At 46.3% G+C, this 16,566-nt stretch overlaps 1 protein-coding gene across 3 annotated transcripts in view; it reads right to left on the bottom strand.

The window, feature by feature from the left end:
• Syt12 (synaptotagmin 12) overlaps positions 1–16,566 on the bottom strand; it is a 34,242-nt gene that overhangs the window by 12,984 nt on the left and 4,692 nt on the right. The window contains exons 2-3 of one of the 3 annotated variants that reach the window (XM_031389181.1): positions 12,835–12,891; positions 4,830–5,023 (exon numbers count right to left, since the gene is read on the bottom strand). In XM_031389181.1, coding sequence (XP_031245041.1) covers positions 4,830–5,023; positions 12,835–12,868 — 228 coding nt within the window. In that variant the 5' untranslated portion in view covers positions 12,869–12,891. The remainder of the gene's footprint in view (positions 1–4,829; positions 5,024–12,834; positions 12,892–16,566) is intronic. The other 2 variants (XM_031389182.1, XM_031389183.1) reach the window with 2 other exon arrangements.

Genomic DNA, 16,566 nt, shown 5'->3' on the forward strand with positions numbered 1-16,566 from the left:
TCCCAAGTGCTGGGATTAAAGGCGTGCGCCACCACCGCCCGAGACTAATTCTAATTAAATGTGTTGGCCACAAGCTTTGGCTCATTCCCTGACTAGCTTGTAATTTATTTAACCCATTCAAACTATTCGATGTCTAGAGGTAACTTGGTTAGTTACCTCTCTTCAGTCCTGGCGGGCTTCTTTCTTAGCATCTCCTCAGTGTCTTCTCCAGATCTCCGAATCTCCCAGCATTTCTCTTTCAGCTACCTCAGTCCGTAAAATCTCCCAGCATTTCTCTTTCAGCTACCTCAGTCCGTCCCCCATCTCCTCTTTCCTCTCATCCCCTGTGACTCTCTTCATGTCTCTCTTTTATTTCTTACTATTTTCAAGAATCCTCTCTCTTCCTGCCAATGTCCCAGCTCCTATTTGTTGTCTCTGCTCATTGGCCATCAGCTTTTTACTGACAGGTGGTGCTTATAAGAGATCCTCTCTATGGAATCCCCAAAACTGAGAGGTAGAGACAGAAGGATCAGGAGTTCAAGGTCAACCTCAGGTACCTGAGTTATATGGGCTCAAAACAAACAACAGCAATGTATGTGTCCAAAAGAAGAGGATGAGGTAAGAATTCCAGGATAGAGTCACTCACTAGTGATTGAGTGGCCTCAAAAGAAGATGACAGAAGACAAGGGTGGGAGAGATGACTCAGCAAGTATGGGTTCCTGCCACCAAGGCTGATGACCTCAGTTGGATTGCCAGTGACCACGTGATGGAAGGAGAGAACTGTCTCCTACAAACTGTGCTCTGACCTCCACACATGCATGATCACATATGCCCTAACCCCCATAAATAAATAAATGTTAAAAAATAAAATCCCTCCGTCTTAAAAAAAAATACAACAAGGGTTGGGGAGATGGCTCAGTGGTTAAGAGCACTGACTGCTGTTCAAGAGGTCCTGAGTTCAATTCCCAGCAACCACACGGTGGCTCACAACCATCTGTAATGAGATCTGATGCCCTCTTCTAGTGTGTCTGAAGACAGCTACAGTGTGCTCATAGACATAAAATAAATCTAAAAAGGAAAAATACAGCATAAGAAAATGTTCATGTTGAGTAGCACTCCTCAGAGTATGTGAAATTGTCTTTTTTCTAAATTAACCTTGGGCTTTGAGAAAGCAAGAGCTTCCTTCCATACCAGTGTCTTTGCTACTGTATTGTTTGTTTAGTGAGTCTCATGTTAATGTAATTTATATCGATTATTCTCCCATTGGGCAGTTATGTTTTTTCTAATTTTTTCTTTTTGAGACAGTTTCTCTGTGTAGCCTTGGCTGTCTTGGAACACTCTCTTTGTAGACTAGATTGGCCTTGAACTCAGCGATCCACCTACCTCTGCCTTCCCAGAGCTGGGATTAAAAGCATGCACTACTACTGCTCCAGCTATTTCTAATTTTTCACAAATTCAAATAATTCAACATCAAATAATACGGTTTTGTAATTTGAAACAGACTCTCATGTAGCCCAGGCTGGCTTTGAACTTGCTATACAGCCAAGCATAACCTTGAATTCCTGATCCTTATGGCTTTGTCCCTGGAGTAATAAGGATGGCAGGCTGGACCCCCATGCCCAGCTTCAGTTAGCTTTCTTTTCCTTTTTGGTTAGACAGCGTCTCTCTAAGTTCTCCTGGCTGGCCTGGAACTCAAGTGTGTAGACCAGGGTGTCCTAGAACTCACAAAGATCTGCCTGCCTCTGCTTCAGAGTGCCCCGAAGAGCACCAAGATGAACAGCCCTCAAATAACGTCCTTAAACGCCCACACAGAGGACAGTCCCTTTGACAGTTTCAACATGAGTTGCCAAAATGCTCCTTGGAAAAGTTTTTGCAATTTACAATCTCACGACAGACTGCCAGGGGCTCACCAAATGAGTGAGCATGAGAGGCTCTCCCTGTGATAGAGTCATGCTGTGCTCTCTGAAACTAATGTGATGCCTGAACAATTCTCTGCCAAGTATGAAATGATTTCAGATTCAGCAGTATGTATGAGAACCTTAAGCAGAAGTCTTAAGGCTGGAGAGACGGCTCAGCAGCGAAGTGTACGGGCTCCTCTTCCAGGGGGCTCAAGGTTCAATCCCAGCACCCAGATAGTGACTCACAACCACTTGTAACTCCCGTTCCGGGGGATCTGGTGTCCCCATCTGGTTTCCTCAGGCACCAAGCAAGCCCACAGTACACAGAAATGTAGGCAAAACCCTCATCTCAAATATTTCTTTCAAAAAATCTTAAAGAACCCCTCCAAACCCCAAACTAACAAAAAAAAAAGAAAAGAAAAGAAAGAAAGAAAGAAAGAGAGAAAGAAGAATACAGCATCCCAGATGATGACCAAGTTTTATGCATAGCATATCCATTGCATTATTTATAATGGCGTTTAGTCAATACTAGTGCACGTAAGTTCCAGGCCAGGCAGGGCTACACAATGAGACCTTGGGTCAAAAATAAAGCATGTTGGGCATGGTGACCCACAACTGTAACCCCAGTGTGGGGAGGCAGGGGCACGATCACTACAAATTCAAGGCCAGCCTGGTCTGCAAAATGAGTTCCAGGCCAGCCAGGAAGACATAACAAAACAGTGGGAAAAAAACCTAAGTAAATAAATAAGTAGTTAATAGTTGGAGCTGGGCGGTGGTGGTGCATGCCTTTAATCCCAGCACTTGGGAGGCAGAGGCAGGCGGATTTCTGAGTTTGAAGCCAGCCTGGTCTACAGAGTGAGTTCCAGGACAGCCAGGGCTACACAGAGAAACCCTGTTTTGAAAAACCAAAGGAAAAAAAAATAGTTGGACAGTAGCATTTGTGAAAATGTTTTTCTCTTATTTGTATTTTTCTCTATTTTTTCAGGATAGTCTTAGAATTTTTGTTATATTTTATTAATTTATTTATCTCTGTGTGTGAGAGGATGTGTGTATATCACAGCTTGTAGGAGGGGTCAGTTCTCTCCTTCCACCATGGGCCCCAGGGACTCAACTCAAGACATCAATCTTAGTGACAGGTCCCTTTATTCACTGAGCCATCTCCAAGGCCCACGGGATGGTTGTCTGAGACAAGACTTATCGTGTGGCCTAGAACTCGTGGCTGCCTAGGACCCATGAGACTCCTGCTTTAGCCACCAAAGCTCTAGGATTACAGGTGTGCATTGTTACCTGTCTCACGTGATTTTCTTCATTTAAAAAAATCTCATACAAGCCTTACATGGTGGTGCAGGCTTTTAATCCCAGCAGGAGGCAGAAGCAGGTGGATCTCTGAGTTCAAGGACAGCCTAGTCAACAGAGAGAGTTCCAAGACAGCCAGGGATATGTAGAGAGACCTGTCTTAAACAAAACAAAACAAAACATTCTTCTATATGTCTGGGTCGTTTTGCTTGCATGTATGTCTGTGTACCTCATGTGTGCCTGTTATGCACCAAGGCCAGAAAAGAATATCAGATCTCCTGAAATTGGAGTTAGACAGTTGTAAGATACCAAGTGGGATCAGACCGGGTCCTCTTTAGGAACATCTAGTGCTCTTAATAGCTGAGCTCTCTAACTCAAAGATTTTTATTTATTTTCTTAATGTTAGACATGGTGGCACATGCCCTTAATCCTAGCACTCAGGAGGCAGAGGCAGGTGGATCTGAGTGGAGTCTAGCCTGGTCTACAGAGTGAGTTCTAGGCCAATCAGGGTTACACAGTAAAACTCTATTTCAAAATAATTTTTTTTTATTGTGTGTCTGTGTGTAGGTATGTACATGTGACTCAGCTGGCTGTAAGAGGCTGGAGCCGCCAGATGCCCTGGAGGCAGACTTATAGAGGCTGGTCTACATAGGTGCTGGGAACCTAATTGGGGTCCTTCTGCCCACATGATAGCTTTTCTCCCTGTGAGACAGGGTTTCTCTGTATAGCCCTGGCTGTCCTGGAACTCCCTCTGTAGATCAGGCTTGCCTCAAACTCAGAGATCTGCTTGCTTCTTCCTACTGAGTTCTGGGATTAAAGGCACGTGCCACCACTACTTGGCTTTTTTTTAATCACATGATAACTTTAAAAAATATATTAATTGATTTAGTGTGAATGTGGGCACTCACATTGTAGTCTGTGCATGTGAGATCAGAGGACAACTTTCAGGGACCATTGGTACTTTCTCCTTCCGCCATATGGGTTTCCAGGATCGTCATCAGACTTGGAGGCCAATGCCTTCACTCACTGAGCCTCCTTACCAGCCCAAGTGTACTGGCTGGTTTTGTGTGTCAACTTGACACAGGCTGGAGTTATCACAGCTTCATTTGGGGAAGTGCTTCCATGAGATCTAGCTGTGGGGCATTTTCTAGGATGGTGATCAAGGAGGGAGGACCCCTTGTGGGTGGTGCCATCCCTGGGCTGGTAGTCTGGTAGTCTTGGGTTCTATAAGAGAACAGACTGAGCAAGCCAGGGGAAGCAAGCCAGTAAGGAACATCCCTCCATGGCCTCTGCATCAGCTCCTGCTTCCTGACCTGCTTGAGTTCCAGTCCTGACTTCCTCTGGTGATGATCAGTAATTTGGAAGTGTAAGCTGAATAAACCCTTTCCTCCCCAACTTGCTTCTTAGTCATGATGTTTGTGCAGGAATAGAAACCCTGACTAAGACACCAAATGATAGTATTTTAAAATGTGATCAGTTATTCAACATCCAACATTTGCTCAAGAAGCACATGGCGGGGAGGAATTGACGATCTGCAGGAGTCTAAGAGAGGCTGGATCCCCATTCACAGAGGGATATTAATTGAGAGGGGGCAGGCCAAGAGGCCAACCCTCAGTTGGATGGTGGGATGTGGAGCTGCAGAAGTGGCAGTCTCACCTTCAGCTTAGCCTCCACATAGGCCTCTCCATATTTCTGCTGCAGGTACCTGTAGTCGTAATTAGGGAACGGGGAGGGGCTGGGGAAGCTCCCCGATGTCCAGAGCTTCCATAGACTCACAGCAGCAATTCCCAGGAGAGCCAGGGCCCCGGCAGCGTAGACACCCACCTCCCAGCCAGGGGGACTCTTGATGACTGCAAGACAAGAATAGCTTGTCATTGGTGGGTCAACAGTCACATTCCCTTCCACCCAGGGTAAAAGCTGATTACCATTGGTACTTATACACTTACATGTTCTGTGTGCTTGGCTCTTCTTTTACTACGTGAGTATGCATCAGCGTGTGTGCATGAATGTGTGTGCATGCATGTGGAGGCCAAAGGTCAGCCTTAGGTAGTGTTCTTCAGAAGCCATCCACCCTGTCCCTGAGACAGGTTCTCTTACTGGGACCTCCTAGTGCTAGCTGGCCAGCAAGCCCCAGGGATCCTTGTGTCTCTGCCTCCCTAGTGCTGCTGGGCTTACAAACACATGCCATCCTGGTTTTCACATGGATGCTGGGGATCAAACGCCAAGTCCTCATACTTACATGGCAGCCATTTTCCTGACTGAGACATAAGCCCATGGTTTCTGGATTTTTGTTTGTTTGTTTAAACAGGGTTTCATGTAGCCCAGGCTGGCCTCAAACTTGCCATGTAGCTGAGATGATTTTTAGCTTCTTCTTAATTCTTCTTCTGCTTTCTTTCTTTTTTGAGACAGGGTTTCTCTGTATAGCCCTGGCTGTCCTAGAACTCACTCTGTAGACCAGGCTGGCCTCGAACTCAGAAATCCACCTGCCTCTGCCTCCCAAGTGCTGGGGTTAAAGGTGTGTGCCACCACTGCCCGGCCCTTCTGCTTTCTAAGTGTACCACCCTACCTAGTGATACTTACGTACTAAACACCTTTTTTATTGGGGGGTAGGGAGAGGGGGCCAGCAAGATAGCTCATCCAATAACGGAGCTTGCCACCAAGATGGGTGGCTTGAGATTGATCCCTAATTCACCATATGGTAGAAGAACATAACCAACTCCATATATTGTCCTCTGTCTTCCATATGAATGCTGTGGCATGCATGCACACACATGCACAGCCATGACTGAATGAATGAATAAATAAATATATAGCAAATAAAAATTTTAAAAAGAAAATCAAAATTTTTAGTTAAAAGTCTTAATTTTTTTATTTTTGGTTGTGAGCCTAGCCTTTAACAGCTGAGCCATCTCTCCAGCCCAAAAGTCTTAATTTTTATGCTTGTTACTATAAAACTTGGTATGAGGTTCCCAGACTCAGAGCTTAACAAGACACACTTCCTTTTCTCTCTTTCTTTCTTCCTTCCTTCCTTTCTTCTTCTTCTTCTTCTTTTTTTTTTTTAGACAGAGCCTTGCTATGTAGCCCAGGATGGCCTTAAATTCTAGGCAATTCTCCTATCCCAGCCTTCCAGAAGCTAGGGTTAAATGAACGGGATTATACCACATCTGGTTTAAGCACACTCTCCTGAGCTCTCTGCTTCCGCTTCCTCTTCCACAAAACTATACATTTCTACTGGGAGACACCTGGCCAGAGCAGATGAAAAGCCTCACAGGATGCTTAGTTATCTCTCAGGTTTCAGTCTTGGAGACGAGGAAGGAGAGGAGAAAAAGAAGTGACTCCACCTGTGCTTTAAGCCTCACTCAGAATAACCCAATGCCCATCAGCTAGTGAACGGTTAACCAGAAAGTGACACACTCAGCCCTGGAATGTTACTTGCCAATAACAAGGCCGATACCAAAACAACAGAAAGTAGATGAACCCTGAGAACATCTGGTGGCCACTCGGTGTTTGTCACAGAGACCACATGTTGCATAATTTTACTTCCAGTCAGCCTCTGTGTCTGTGGGTTCTGCGCACATGGCCTCAACTCATCTTGGACTGTGTACCATGCAGTCAGGCTGTGCCTGTCCACACTTCAAACCAACTTATTTTTCCTCATTTTTTTTTTCGAGACACGGTTTCTCTCAGTAGCCCTGGACGTCCTGGAACTCACTCTATACACCAGGCTGGCCTCGAACTCAGAAATCCACCTGCCTCTGCCTCCCAAGTGCTGGGATTAAAGGCATGCGCCACCACTGTCCGGCAGTCTTTAGTTTCTTAGTAGAGCAGGGTGACAAATTTACATAGGATTGACGTTACCTTAAGTGTCAGGAGTCACCTAGAGATGTCCTAAAGTCCACAGGAGGATGTGTGTTGGTACTGTGCAAACACTACATCATCAACTTGACCATCTGTGGATTTTGGTATTTAGTTAGGGCCCAGGAATGAAGTCCCTGGGGATACTGAGGGACAACTGTATAAGAATTATTTAAGAGGCTGGAGAGATGGTGGCACAAACAATATAGAGCCTGATGTATAAATATGATGATCTGAGTTCAGATCCCCAGCACCCACATAAAAGCCAGGTGTGTTGGCTCATGTTTTGTAACCCTAGTGTTGTAGGTGGGTCTCTGGAGCTTGCAGTCAGGCTAGCCAATTAGCAAGGCTGAGAGGAGAGACTGTCTCAAGAATAAAGTAGAGAGCAACAGATGGAAGAAGACACCTAATATCAAATGCTGGCCTACACACACCCACCCACCCACACACACACACACACACAGAGACACACACAGAGACACAGACACATACAGGACACAGAGACACACACATAGACACAGACACACACACACAGTCACATACATACAGTCACACACACACACATAACACACACAGACACAAACACACACAGACACACACACACAAACACAGACACACACACAGTCACACACACACACATAGACACACACAGACACAAACACACACACACAGACACAGAGACACACACATAGACACAGACACACACACAGTCACATACACACAGTCACACACACATATAGACACACACAGACACAAACACACATAGACACACACAGATACACACACACAGACACAGACAGTCACACACACACACAGACACAGACACACACACAGTCACACACACACACATAGACACATACAGACACAAACACACACACACTCTACATATATACCTAAAAACAATAAAAAAAAAAACTGTTTCGATTTGATAAATGGGGGCAGTTGAGTTCTTTTTGGGATGATGACATTCTCAAAATTCTCAAAATATTCATCGGCTACTCATTAATCTAAAAGCCACTGTAATGCACATTTTTAGAAAGGTGCATTTCATAGTGGGTCTCATGCCTCCCAACCAGGCTGGCCTACAGCTTGCCACATAGCTGAGGTTGAATTTCTAATCATCCTGTCTCCACCTCCCAAATGCTAGGATCATAGGCCTTTCCTGCCATGCCATGCCATGCCATGCCCAGTTAATTGTACAGTAGCTGAATTTTGTTTTGTTTTGAAACAGGGTCTCCCTATGTGGCTCAGGCTGACCTCAGACTTATGATCCTCCTGTCTCAGCCTCCTGAGTGTTGTTATTACAAGTGTGAGCCACAATCCCCAGCTTATGTAAGTGGAGTTTATTATCTCTTAGTAAATCTCTAATCTCAAACCAATACTCCAGCTCCACAGGAGTTGGCCACAGGCACAGCCTGTCTGTGCTTGGCCTGAAGAGAATTCAGAGCTCTTTCCCTCCATTGTCCTGAGCTTCGCTGTCCTCATTGGGCTCTCTCTGCTCCCACACATAGTAATTTGCTTCTTCAATCATTTCCTGAGAATCCTCACTTTGTATAGTGTATGACCCGGGACAGGTCTACATGTGCTAAAAGATTTAGCCTTACTCTGCTCAGGAACCTGGCTCTGATGTCTTAAGGAAGTCACCAAGAGATGAGGGTTCATGTGGCAGGTGACATTGAAGACAGATAGGATTCTCAAAACCATCTCTAGTTCTATACTGTATTCAACTCAGAGGGGGAAACTGAGGCTCTAGAAAGCCAAAGAACTTGCCCACAGCCACAAAGCTGGAACTAAGTAGTGTTGGGTTGCTACTCTGGCAGCCAGATGCCAGATAGAACCAGGGTAATAACCAGTGCCATACCTGGTCTTGACCTGGCTTAGCTCCCTGGTAGCAGCAAGGTGGAGATTGGTCCCTCCCAATGGAAACTGAGATCTAATGGATACATTAAAATAAAGAAACAAGAACTAACGCCCACAGCAGGATGGAGATGATCACTAAGCCTTAGGTGGTCAGACACACCAGCATCTTGTGGGCAGGGGGAGCTAGTACTGAGTGAGTGAGCCCCACGTCTAGTTCCTGACCTTAAGTAGCACAGAGGTCAGAGTGGGGCCAGGCAGGCATGTAGACATGTCAGGTAGAATGCTGGAAATCATGTTGGGTGTCCAGGAAGGTTGAGGTGTGAGCAGGAGCGAGAGATAGGGCACGAAGCTGGAGGCAGGAGGCTCAGCCGTTACCAGCCCCGGCTGCTCTTCCGGAGGATGCTGGTTTGAGTCTGAACACTCATGGTGGTTCATAACCATGTGGTACTTGTGTGTACCATATACACACAAGTAGTACAGACATATATGAAGGCAAAACACCCAATTGCATAAGATAAAACAAAATAAAGGAAGTGTGAAGCAGGGGCTGGGAGTTGTGGGCTGCAGAAAGGAAGTGGTGACAAGAACCTGAGCCCAGTGGGAGGGAGGGGACAAAGCTCTATGGACCAGAAGGGCTCTTTGCCCCTGCTCCCCAATGTCGAACAGTCCAAAGGACCTACAGCCAGGTATTTCTCCAGCAAGACACTCTCTGCTGTCACAAGAGGAAAACCGAGATTAACAAAGCCACACAGCTGAGACATGGCAGCATCTGGGTTCAGGCACGTTGGTTGCAAGGACTAGCACCATGCCACCAGCCTCTCTGGGAGAGTGGAGATGACAAACATCCCCCATCCAGTGGTCCCACCCCAGAGGATGTATTATTTGAAGGGAAAAAAAAAACCCAACACATGTTATGTCTAGTGTGAGTCACCCAGGCTTATTTATAACAGCAGAGATCTGAGAACATCCTGAAGGTCCCACCAAGGGAGCTGGTGGGGGCTGGCTGTTCTGTCACAGGCAGGAATATCATTGGCCTTTTGCAAATGACAACTTAGGTCATTAGGGTGGGGGTGGTAGGAGACATTACCCCTATTGTCAGCTTTAAGAAAAAAAAAATCAATCTCCAACATGATCCAGCCATATGATTTCAATGTAGAAGCACATAGCAGAGGGACAAGGGCTCTGAAGACAGGGCTTGTTCTGGTTGTACACACTTGCAATCCTAGCACGTGGTAAATGGGGACAAGAGGGTCAGGAGCTCAAGTTATCTTTAGTTGTGTAGAGCGCTGAGGGGGTCTGTGAGGATTCACTTACTATAGACTTTTCCTGTGATAGAATGGAATTTGGGGGCCAACTGAAGCCACAACCAACACATCTACAGAGGGGTCTAGGCCCTAGCATGCCAAGGTTCAGGAATGTCCTTGGAGTCTACAAACTGGGGGTCGGATGGGGAAGCACCTGGCCAGCTAGGTCCCAGGAGGCCAGGCAGGAGCAAGGAGACTATGGGCACAGTTCAATCAGGCACCCCTGCATGGGAGGGTGTAAATGCTGAGGACAAAATACCCAGTGCTGACTGGCAGAGTTGGTGAACAGAGCTAGGATAAGGGAAAGAAAATCCCCAGGCAGGTGACATGGAATGACAATAAACATGTACTTATTGATTGGTTTTATGGAATGGCAGATGGGCTCTTTGTGGAAGTGAGGTCTAAACTAAGACTAGAAAAGAGGTGGAGGAGGAGAGGGATTGTAAAAACAGCTCTTATCTTATTGTTATTATTTTTTTAATTTTCCAAAACAGGGTCTCTCTATAGATCTAGCTGTCCCAGAACTCACTATGTAGACACGGCTAGCCTCGAACCCACAGAGATCCATCTGCTGCCAAGAGTAGCTCTCTTACCAAATACTAATCATTAGTATTCAGAAAGAGCCAGGCTTTGCTTAAGCTCTTCCCACATATTGGCCCCTTGAGCCCTGAGAACCATAACATGACCAGTTTTCATATGAGGAAGTGGAGGGACAGAGGAGAATCTACTTCCTCACTGGCTGGCTCAGCACTCTCTGTAGATTTCCACCCAACACACAAGGGCTTAGCCAGGGAGAGCAAAGAAGATGGTCAAGTGCGGCATGGAACAGACAGAGGCTGGGAGCTGCAAGGGCTTGTCATTGTCTCAAGGACAGAGCACACTCTCTGTGTGAAGACCAGAGGGGCTGAAGATGAAAAGTGAGGCTCTCTGGTTGGGGACAGAGAAAGGCGTTCCCTGGAACATCTTGAAGTTCAGCCCTGGGCCAGTAGGACCCACACTAGGGCAAGAGCTGTTGAGGTAGGGAACACTAGACTAGGGGGTTAGGAAATCTGGGATCACATTCTGACCTATTACTATCACTTTCCTCACTAAGGCTCGACTCTCTCATTGTGAATAGAGAGAGGCATCTGGAAGAAAGATGGCAGCTATGTTTCAGCCATGATGCCGTCCACTACGTGGCAGTGGGGGCCATGGGAATATGCTGGGGTGTCCAGACTGTCTCCCAGCTTAGGGCTGCATAGAAACATTGGAGAAGGGCAAGGGTGAGTCCCAGACACCGAACTGAGTGAGTTTAGTGTTATCTAACATTGATAGACTCCAGGAGGCACCCCAAGTGAGTAGATTCCATGGCACAGACTCATCCTCAGGGAATAGTGGGTCAAGAGTCTCCCAGGAAACCCCTTGTGTCAAATAGGGAATATCTTTAAAAGAAGTTTTACTAAGTGTGATGCAGGTCTGTAATCTCAGTACTTGTGAAGTGGAAGCAGGTGAATCACGAGTTCAAGTCCACCCTTGGCTACGTAGAGAGTTTGAGGGTCCAGGCTGGAAAGATGATTCCATGGTCAAAGCATTTGATGTGCAAATGTGAGGTTGAGAGTTTGGGTCCTCAGAACCCATGTAAATACTGGTGTGGTGCACATGGCAAATGCCTGCAATTCCAGCCTTGGAAAGCAGAGATGGAGATTCCCTCGAGGAAGCTGGGTATTGAGAGAAGCCAGATCAGCAAGTTCTGGTTTCACTGAAAGATACTGCCTGCTTCAACAAATAAGGTGGAAGAGCAATGAAAGATGACTTCTGACATCAACCTTGGCCACCACATGTCCACTCACACATATGATGGGTGTACCTCCTATGATTGCCCACATGTAGGCATACATGTACAGCATATATATACATATGCATAGGCATAACCCTTATGTGTATGCACACATGCAAACATGCACAGCACACACACATACAAATGCACACACACATACAAATGCACACACACATATGCACAGGCATATCCCTATGTATGCCCACACATATGCAGACATGCACAGCACATATAAACATATGCATAGGCATAACCCTTATGTGTGTGTATACATGCATACATGCACAGCACACATACACAAGCACACATACACATACAAATGCACACACACATATGCACAGGCATATCCCTACGTATGTCCACACATAAGCACACACACACAGCACACATACACAATGCAGAAAAATATTTTTTGAAGCCACCTTGGGCTACATGGGGCCATTCCTAAGAAACAAATAGAAATGCACAAACAAAACTGGGCAATGGTGGTGCACGCCTTTAATCCCAGCACTTGGGAGGCAGAGGCAGGTGGATTTCTGAGTTTGAGGCCAGCCTGGTCTACAGAGTGAGTTCCAGGACAGCCAGGGCTATACAGAGAAACCCTGTCTCGAAAAAAAAAAATGCACAAACAAAACCAATGAAACAGAAAAAATTCATTGTAGTGAAAAGATGAGGAAACCCCAGATGGGTCCCAGGATGATGTCCCCATGGTTATGTGACCTAAGGAAAAAAGCTGTTATTCAAGTCCCACTGATATCTCCCATCCCAAGCTTGGTGCAACTGCCTGCAGCTGTGGTCCTTTGGAGGTCTTATCTGGGAGACTCACCGCTCAGATGATATTCTGTCACGTCCACAGCCATGATGTCCCCTGCAGTGACAGGGACTGGAAGGGAAAGTAGTCAGCTGTGAGCAGGGTTCAGAGCATCACATTCCTAACCCAGGGGCATCTGTGTGCCTGTCACTTGAGTTCACACTCTGCTGCTCAGGCAGACTTAGCCAAAATGGTTGCTCCTGACTGTATTCCTCCTTCCCCACCCCACCCCTTCCTCTTCTTTTAAAACTTATTATTGAGGTCGATGTGGTGGCATATAATCCCAGCACTCTGGAGGAGACAGGATCTCTTGTGTGTTCAAGGCCAATTTGGTCTACAAAGGAAGTCCCAGACCAGCCAGGCACTCTCTTGTGTGCGTTCTCTCATTTTCTCTCTGAAAAAAATGTTTTAAAGTTTATGCCTGCCTGTCTGTGCCACATGTACATGCAGTACCCAAGGAAGCCAGAGAGGATGTCAGGTCCTCTGGAACTAGAGTTCCAGATAATTGCTAGCTGTCACGTGGGTGCTAGAAACTGAACTGAACTTTTAACCAGTGAGCCATCTCTCCTACCCCCCCCCATTCCCTTTTCTTTTGAGACTGGGTTTCTCTAAGTAGCCCTGGTTGTCCTGGAACTCATTATGTAGACCAGGCTGGGCTGGAAGTCAGAGATCCATCTGCCTCTACCTCCACAGTGCTGGGATTAAAGGCATGGGCCACAATGTCTGGTCCCTTCACCTCCTTTCACCTCTCTCTCCTCTTCCCCTACCGCCTTCTCCTACTTCTTGAGACAAGGTATCACTATGTGACCCAGGCTGGCCTGGAACTCTCAGTCTTCTTACCTCGGCTACCTGAGTGTGTGGATTACACTCATGCTCTACCATGGCTGGCTCCCAAGGTGCTCTTGTTCATGGTATTTTAAAAGCGATGGGTAAATGCAGGCATGGTTGTATGTATTTGTAAGCCTGACACTCAGGAGGTTGAGGAGAGTCTGGGCTACATAATGGAATTCCGTCTTAAGCAAAATGGCCTTGTAAGCTTTTTTTTTGGGAAAGGGGCTGAAACAAGGGTCTCATGTAGTTCAGGCTGGCCTTGAACTCCCAATCTTCCTGCATTTACTTTTCAAATGCTGGTCTTACATATGTGTACAATTACATGATGTGAAAGCCAAATAAACCCTTCCCTCCTAGAGTTGCTTTGGTCATGGTGCTTCATCCCAGCAGTGGACACTAACTAGGATACATCTCTTTAAAAACAAGCCAGATGGGTGCTGGGCAGACAGCTCAATGGTTAAGAACACTTGCTACTCTTCCAGAGGACCTGGTTTTATTCTCAGCACCTACTTGGTGGCTGAAACTCTAGTCCCAAGGGATCCAGTACCCTCTTCTGACCTCCAAGGGCACCCAGACATGCATGTGGTAGGCATGCACACATGTGGACAAAACACTCATACACATGAAAGAATAAAATAGATCTTTTAAAAAGAAAGGATGAATAATTAGTTTGTTTTTATTGTGTCTGTGGGCACATGTGAAGGTCAAAGGACAGCTTGCTGGAGTCAGCTTTATACTTCCATCAGTGTAGGCTTCAGGGACTGAATTCAGGTCATCAGGCTTGGCAGCAAGCACCGTCACCGGTGAGCCATCTCATCAGCCTCCCGATTTGTTTGTTTGTTTGGTTGGTTGGTTGGTTTGGTTTGTTTCTAAGACAGTCTCACTCTGTAGTCTAGGGTGGTGGCTTCCAACTCACTGTGTAGCCAAGGATCTGGAACTCTGGACCTTCCTGGCTCTACCTCACAACTGCTCGGATTATATCTACTAAGAACTTTTTTTTTTTAAACTTGTTTTTAAAAGATTTGTTTATATGTAAGTACACTGTAGCTGTCTTCAGACACACCAGAAGAGGGTGTCAGATCTCATTACAGATGGTTGTGAGCCACCATGTGGTTGCTGGGATTTGAACTCAGAACCTTTGGAAGAGAAGTCAGTGCTCTTATTAACCTCTGAGCCATCTCTCCACCCCCCACTAAGAATTTAAAATGTATTAACTAACTCTTTGTTGAGATACTCTCGTGTGCCAGGCTGGCCTCAGACTCCATATGTAGCTGATAGTGACCTTGAACGGAAGGCCTTTATCTTTCTCCTGCCTTCAACTCCTGAGTTCTAGGGTTACAGTATATGCCACTATTTGATGTCTTATTTGATGTTAGGAACTGAACCCAGGACCTCAAGCATTCAAGGCAAACACTACCACTGAACTACATTCCTGGCACTCATTAATTCTGAGACAGGGTCTGGTTATGTTGCCCTGGTTATGCTGGCCTTGAACCGCTAGGCTCAAGTGATCCCGTTTAGCCTTTGGAATAGCTGGGACTACAAACACAAGCCCATATGCCCAGCTTGTTGACTTTTAAATATTATCAATTCGTACACACACAAAATGTCCACGTGATTCAGGCATATTGGGCTTTGGCTCACTAACCCTTCCAAGCATTCTGCAGGCTTTTTTTGGGGTCAGGGTTCAGTCAGAGAGTGGACCTGAGACTTTAGGCATTTTGGGAGTCGGGGTTCTCTATAGCATGCAGCTTTGGAGTCAAGATGCTGGTCCTTCGCACAGAGGCCCTAGGGTACATATCCTTGTGAGGCAGGGCAGATGAGGGCGTGTAGCCGGCTCCTGGTTCCTGGTTCTCCTGATGTTGCTCCCACGTTGATGAGATAAGAGTTGTCATGGTGATGGGAGGCAGTGCTAAGACAAAAAGGCTTCACCCATTTTGGCTTGAGTGAGTCCTGGGCTTTTGATAATATTAACAGCCAACCCCGCTGGGCACATCTAAGCACCAAACACAGTTTTAAGCATCTTGACCTCGTTTAACCCTCTTAGCAAGGCATTAGAATCATGTTTGCTCTGTAGTCCAGAATGCTGTGGAGTTAATGTGCCACATAGCTGAGAAGTGTTCAATCCGGTTGTCTGATTCTGAGTTCCTAAACACTGTGTCTTACTGAGGATAGGCATAGGGTTTCCAGAGAGTTACCTGAGAACCGTAGGTTGCAAATGTCTTGCTGTACAAGCCTGAGGCTGGCCTAGCCTACAGAACATGTGATTTTGGACACACTAATAAGCACAGTGTGAGAACAAACATATTCCAGTCTGCCTCAGCCTGGCTGTGGTTCCGACAATGCCTGCAGGGTTCTTTCTCATACATCTGGCACAGGCTGGTAATGAAAAGGGAAAAACTAAGCAAGGTGTGGTACAGCATGCATGGTAGCAGCAGAACCCCAGCGGGTATCAAGCTCTGGCTTTTGGTATATATGTATATGTGGGGTTTGGGGTCAGCCAAGGCTGGTCCAGCTCAGATCTCACGATCCTAAACATCTACTTCCTTTATTTTGCCATGGAAACTGTGATGTCTGGGAAGGTATGAGTGACTGCTTGGTGCACCCTCCAGATGGAGCTTCCAGCCCTGCTACACATGGCTTGAAGTCGGGGTCTATCTGCCTAAGCACAGGAAGGAGGAAACAGGAGGATGTACAGGATCCTGCAGGGGATCAGCCAAACCCCAGGTTTGCAGTCAGTTCTGCCAGCTCTGACGTTCAGATTAGCCCCTTCACTAACTCATGGCTTTAGACAATTTTCTTAGTCTCTGTCTGTGTCTCTCTCTCTGTGTCTCTGTGTCTCTGTCTCTCTCTCTGTGTGTCTCTCTCTCTGTGTCTCTGTCTCTTTGTCTCTGTCTCTGTCTCTGTGTCTCTGTC

The sequence above is a fragment of the Mastomys coucha genome, unplaced genomic scaffold (genome assembly GCF_008632895.1).
Source record: "Mastomys coucha isolate ucsf_1 unplaced genomic scaffold, UCSF_Mcou_1 pScaffold21, whole genome shotgun sequence".
Taxonomy (NCBI): Eukaryota; Metazoa; Chordata; class Mammalia; order Rodentia; family Muridae; genus Mastomys; species Mastomys coucha.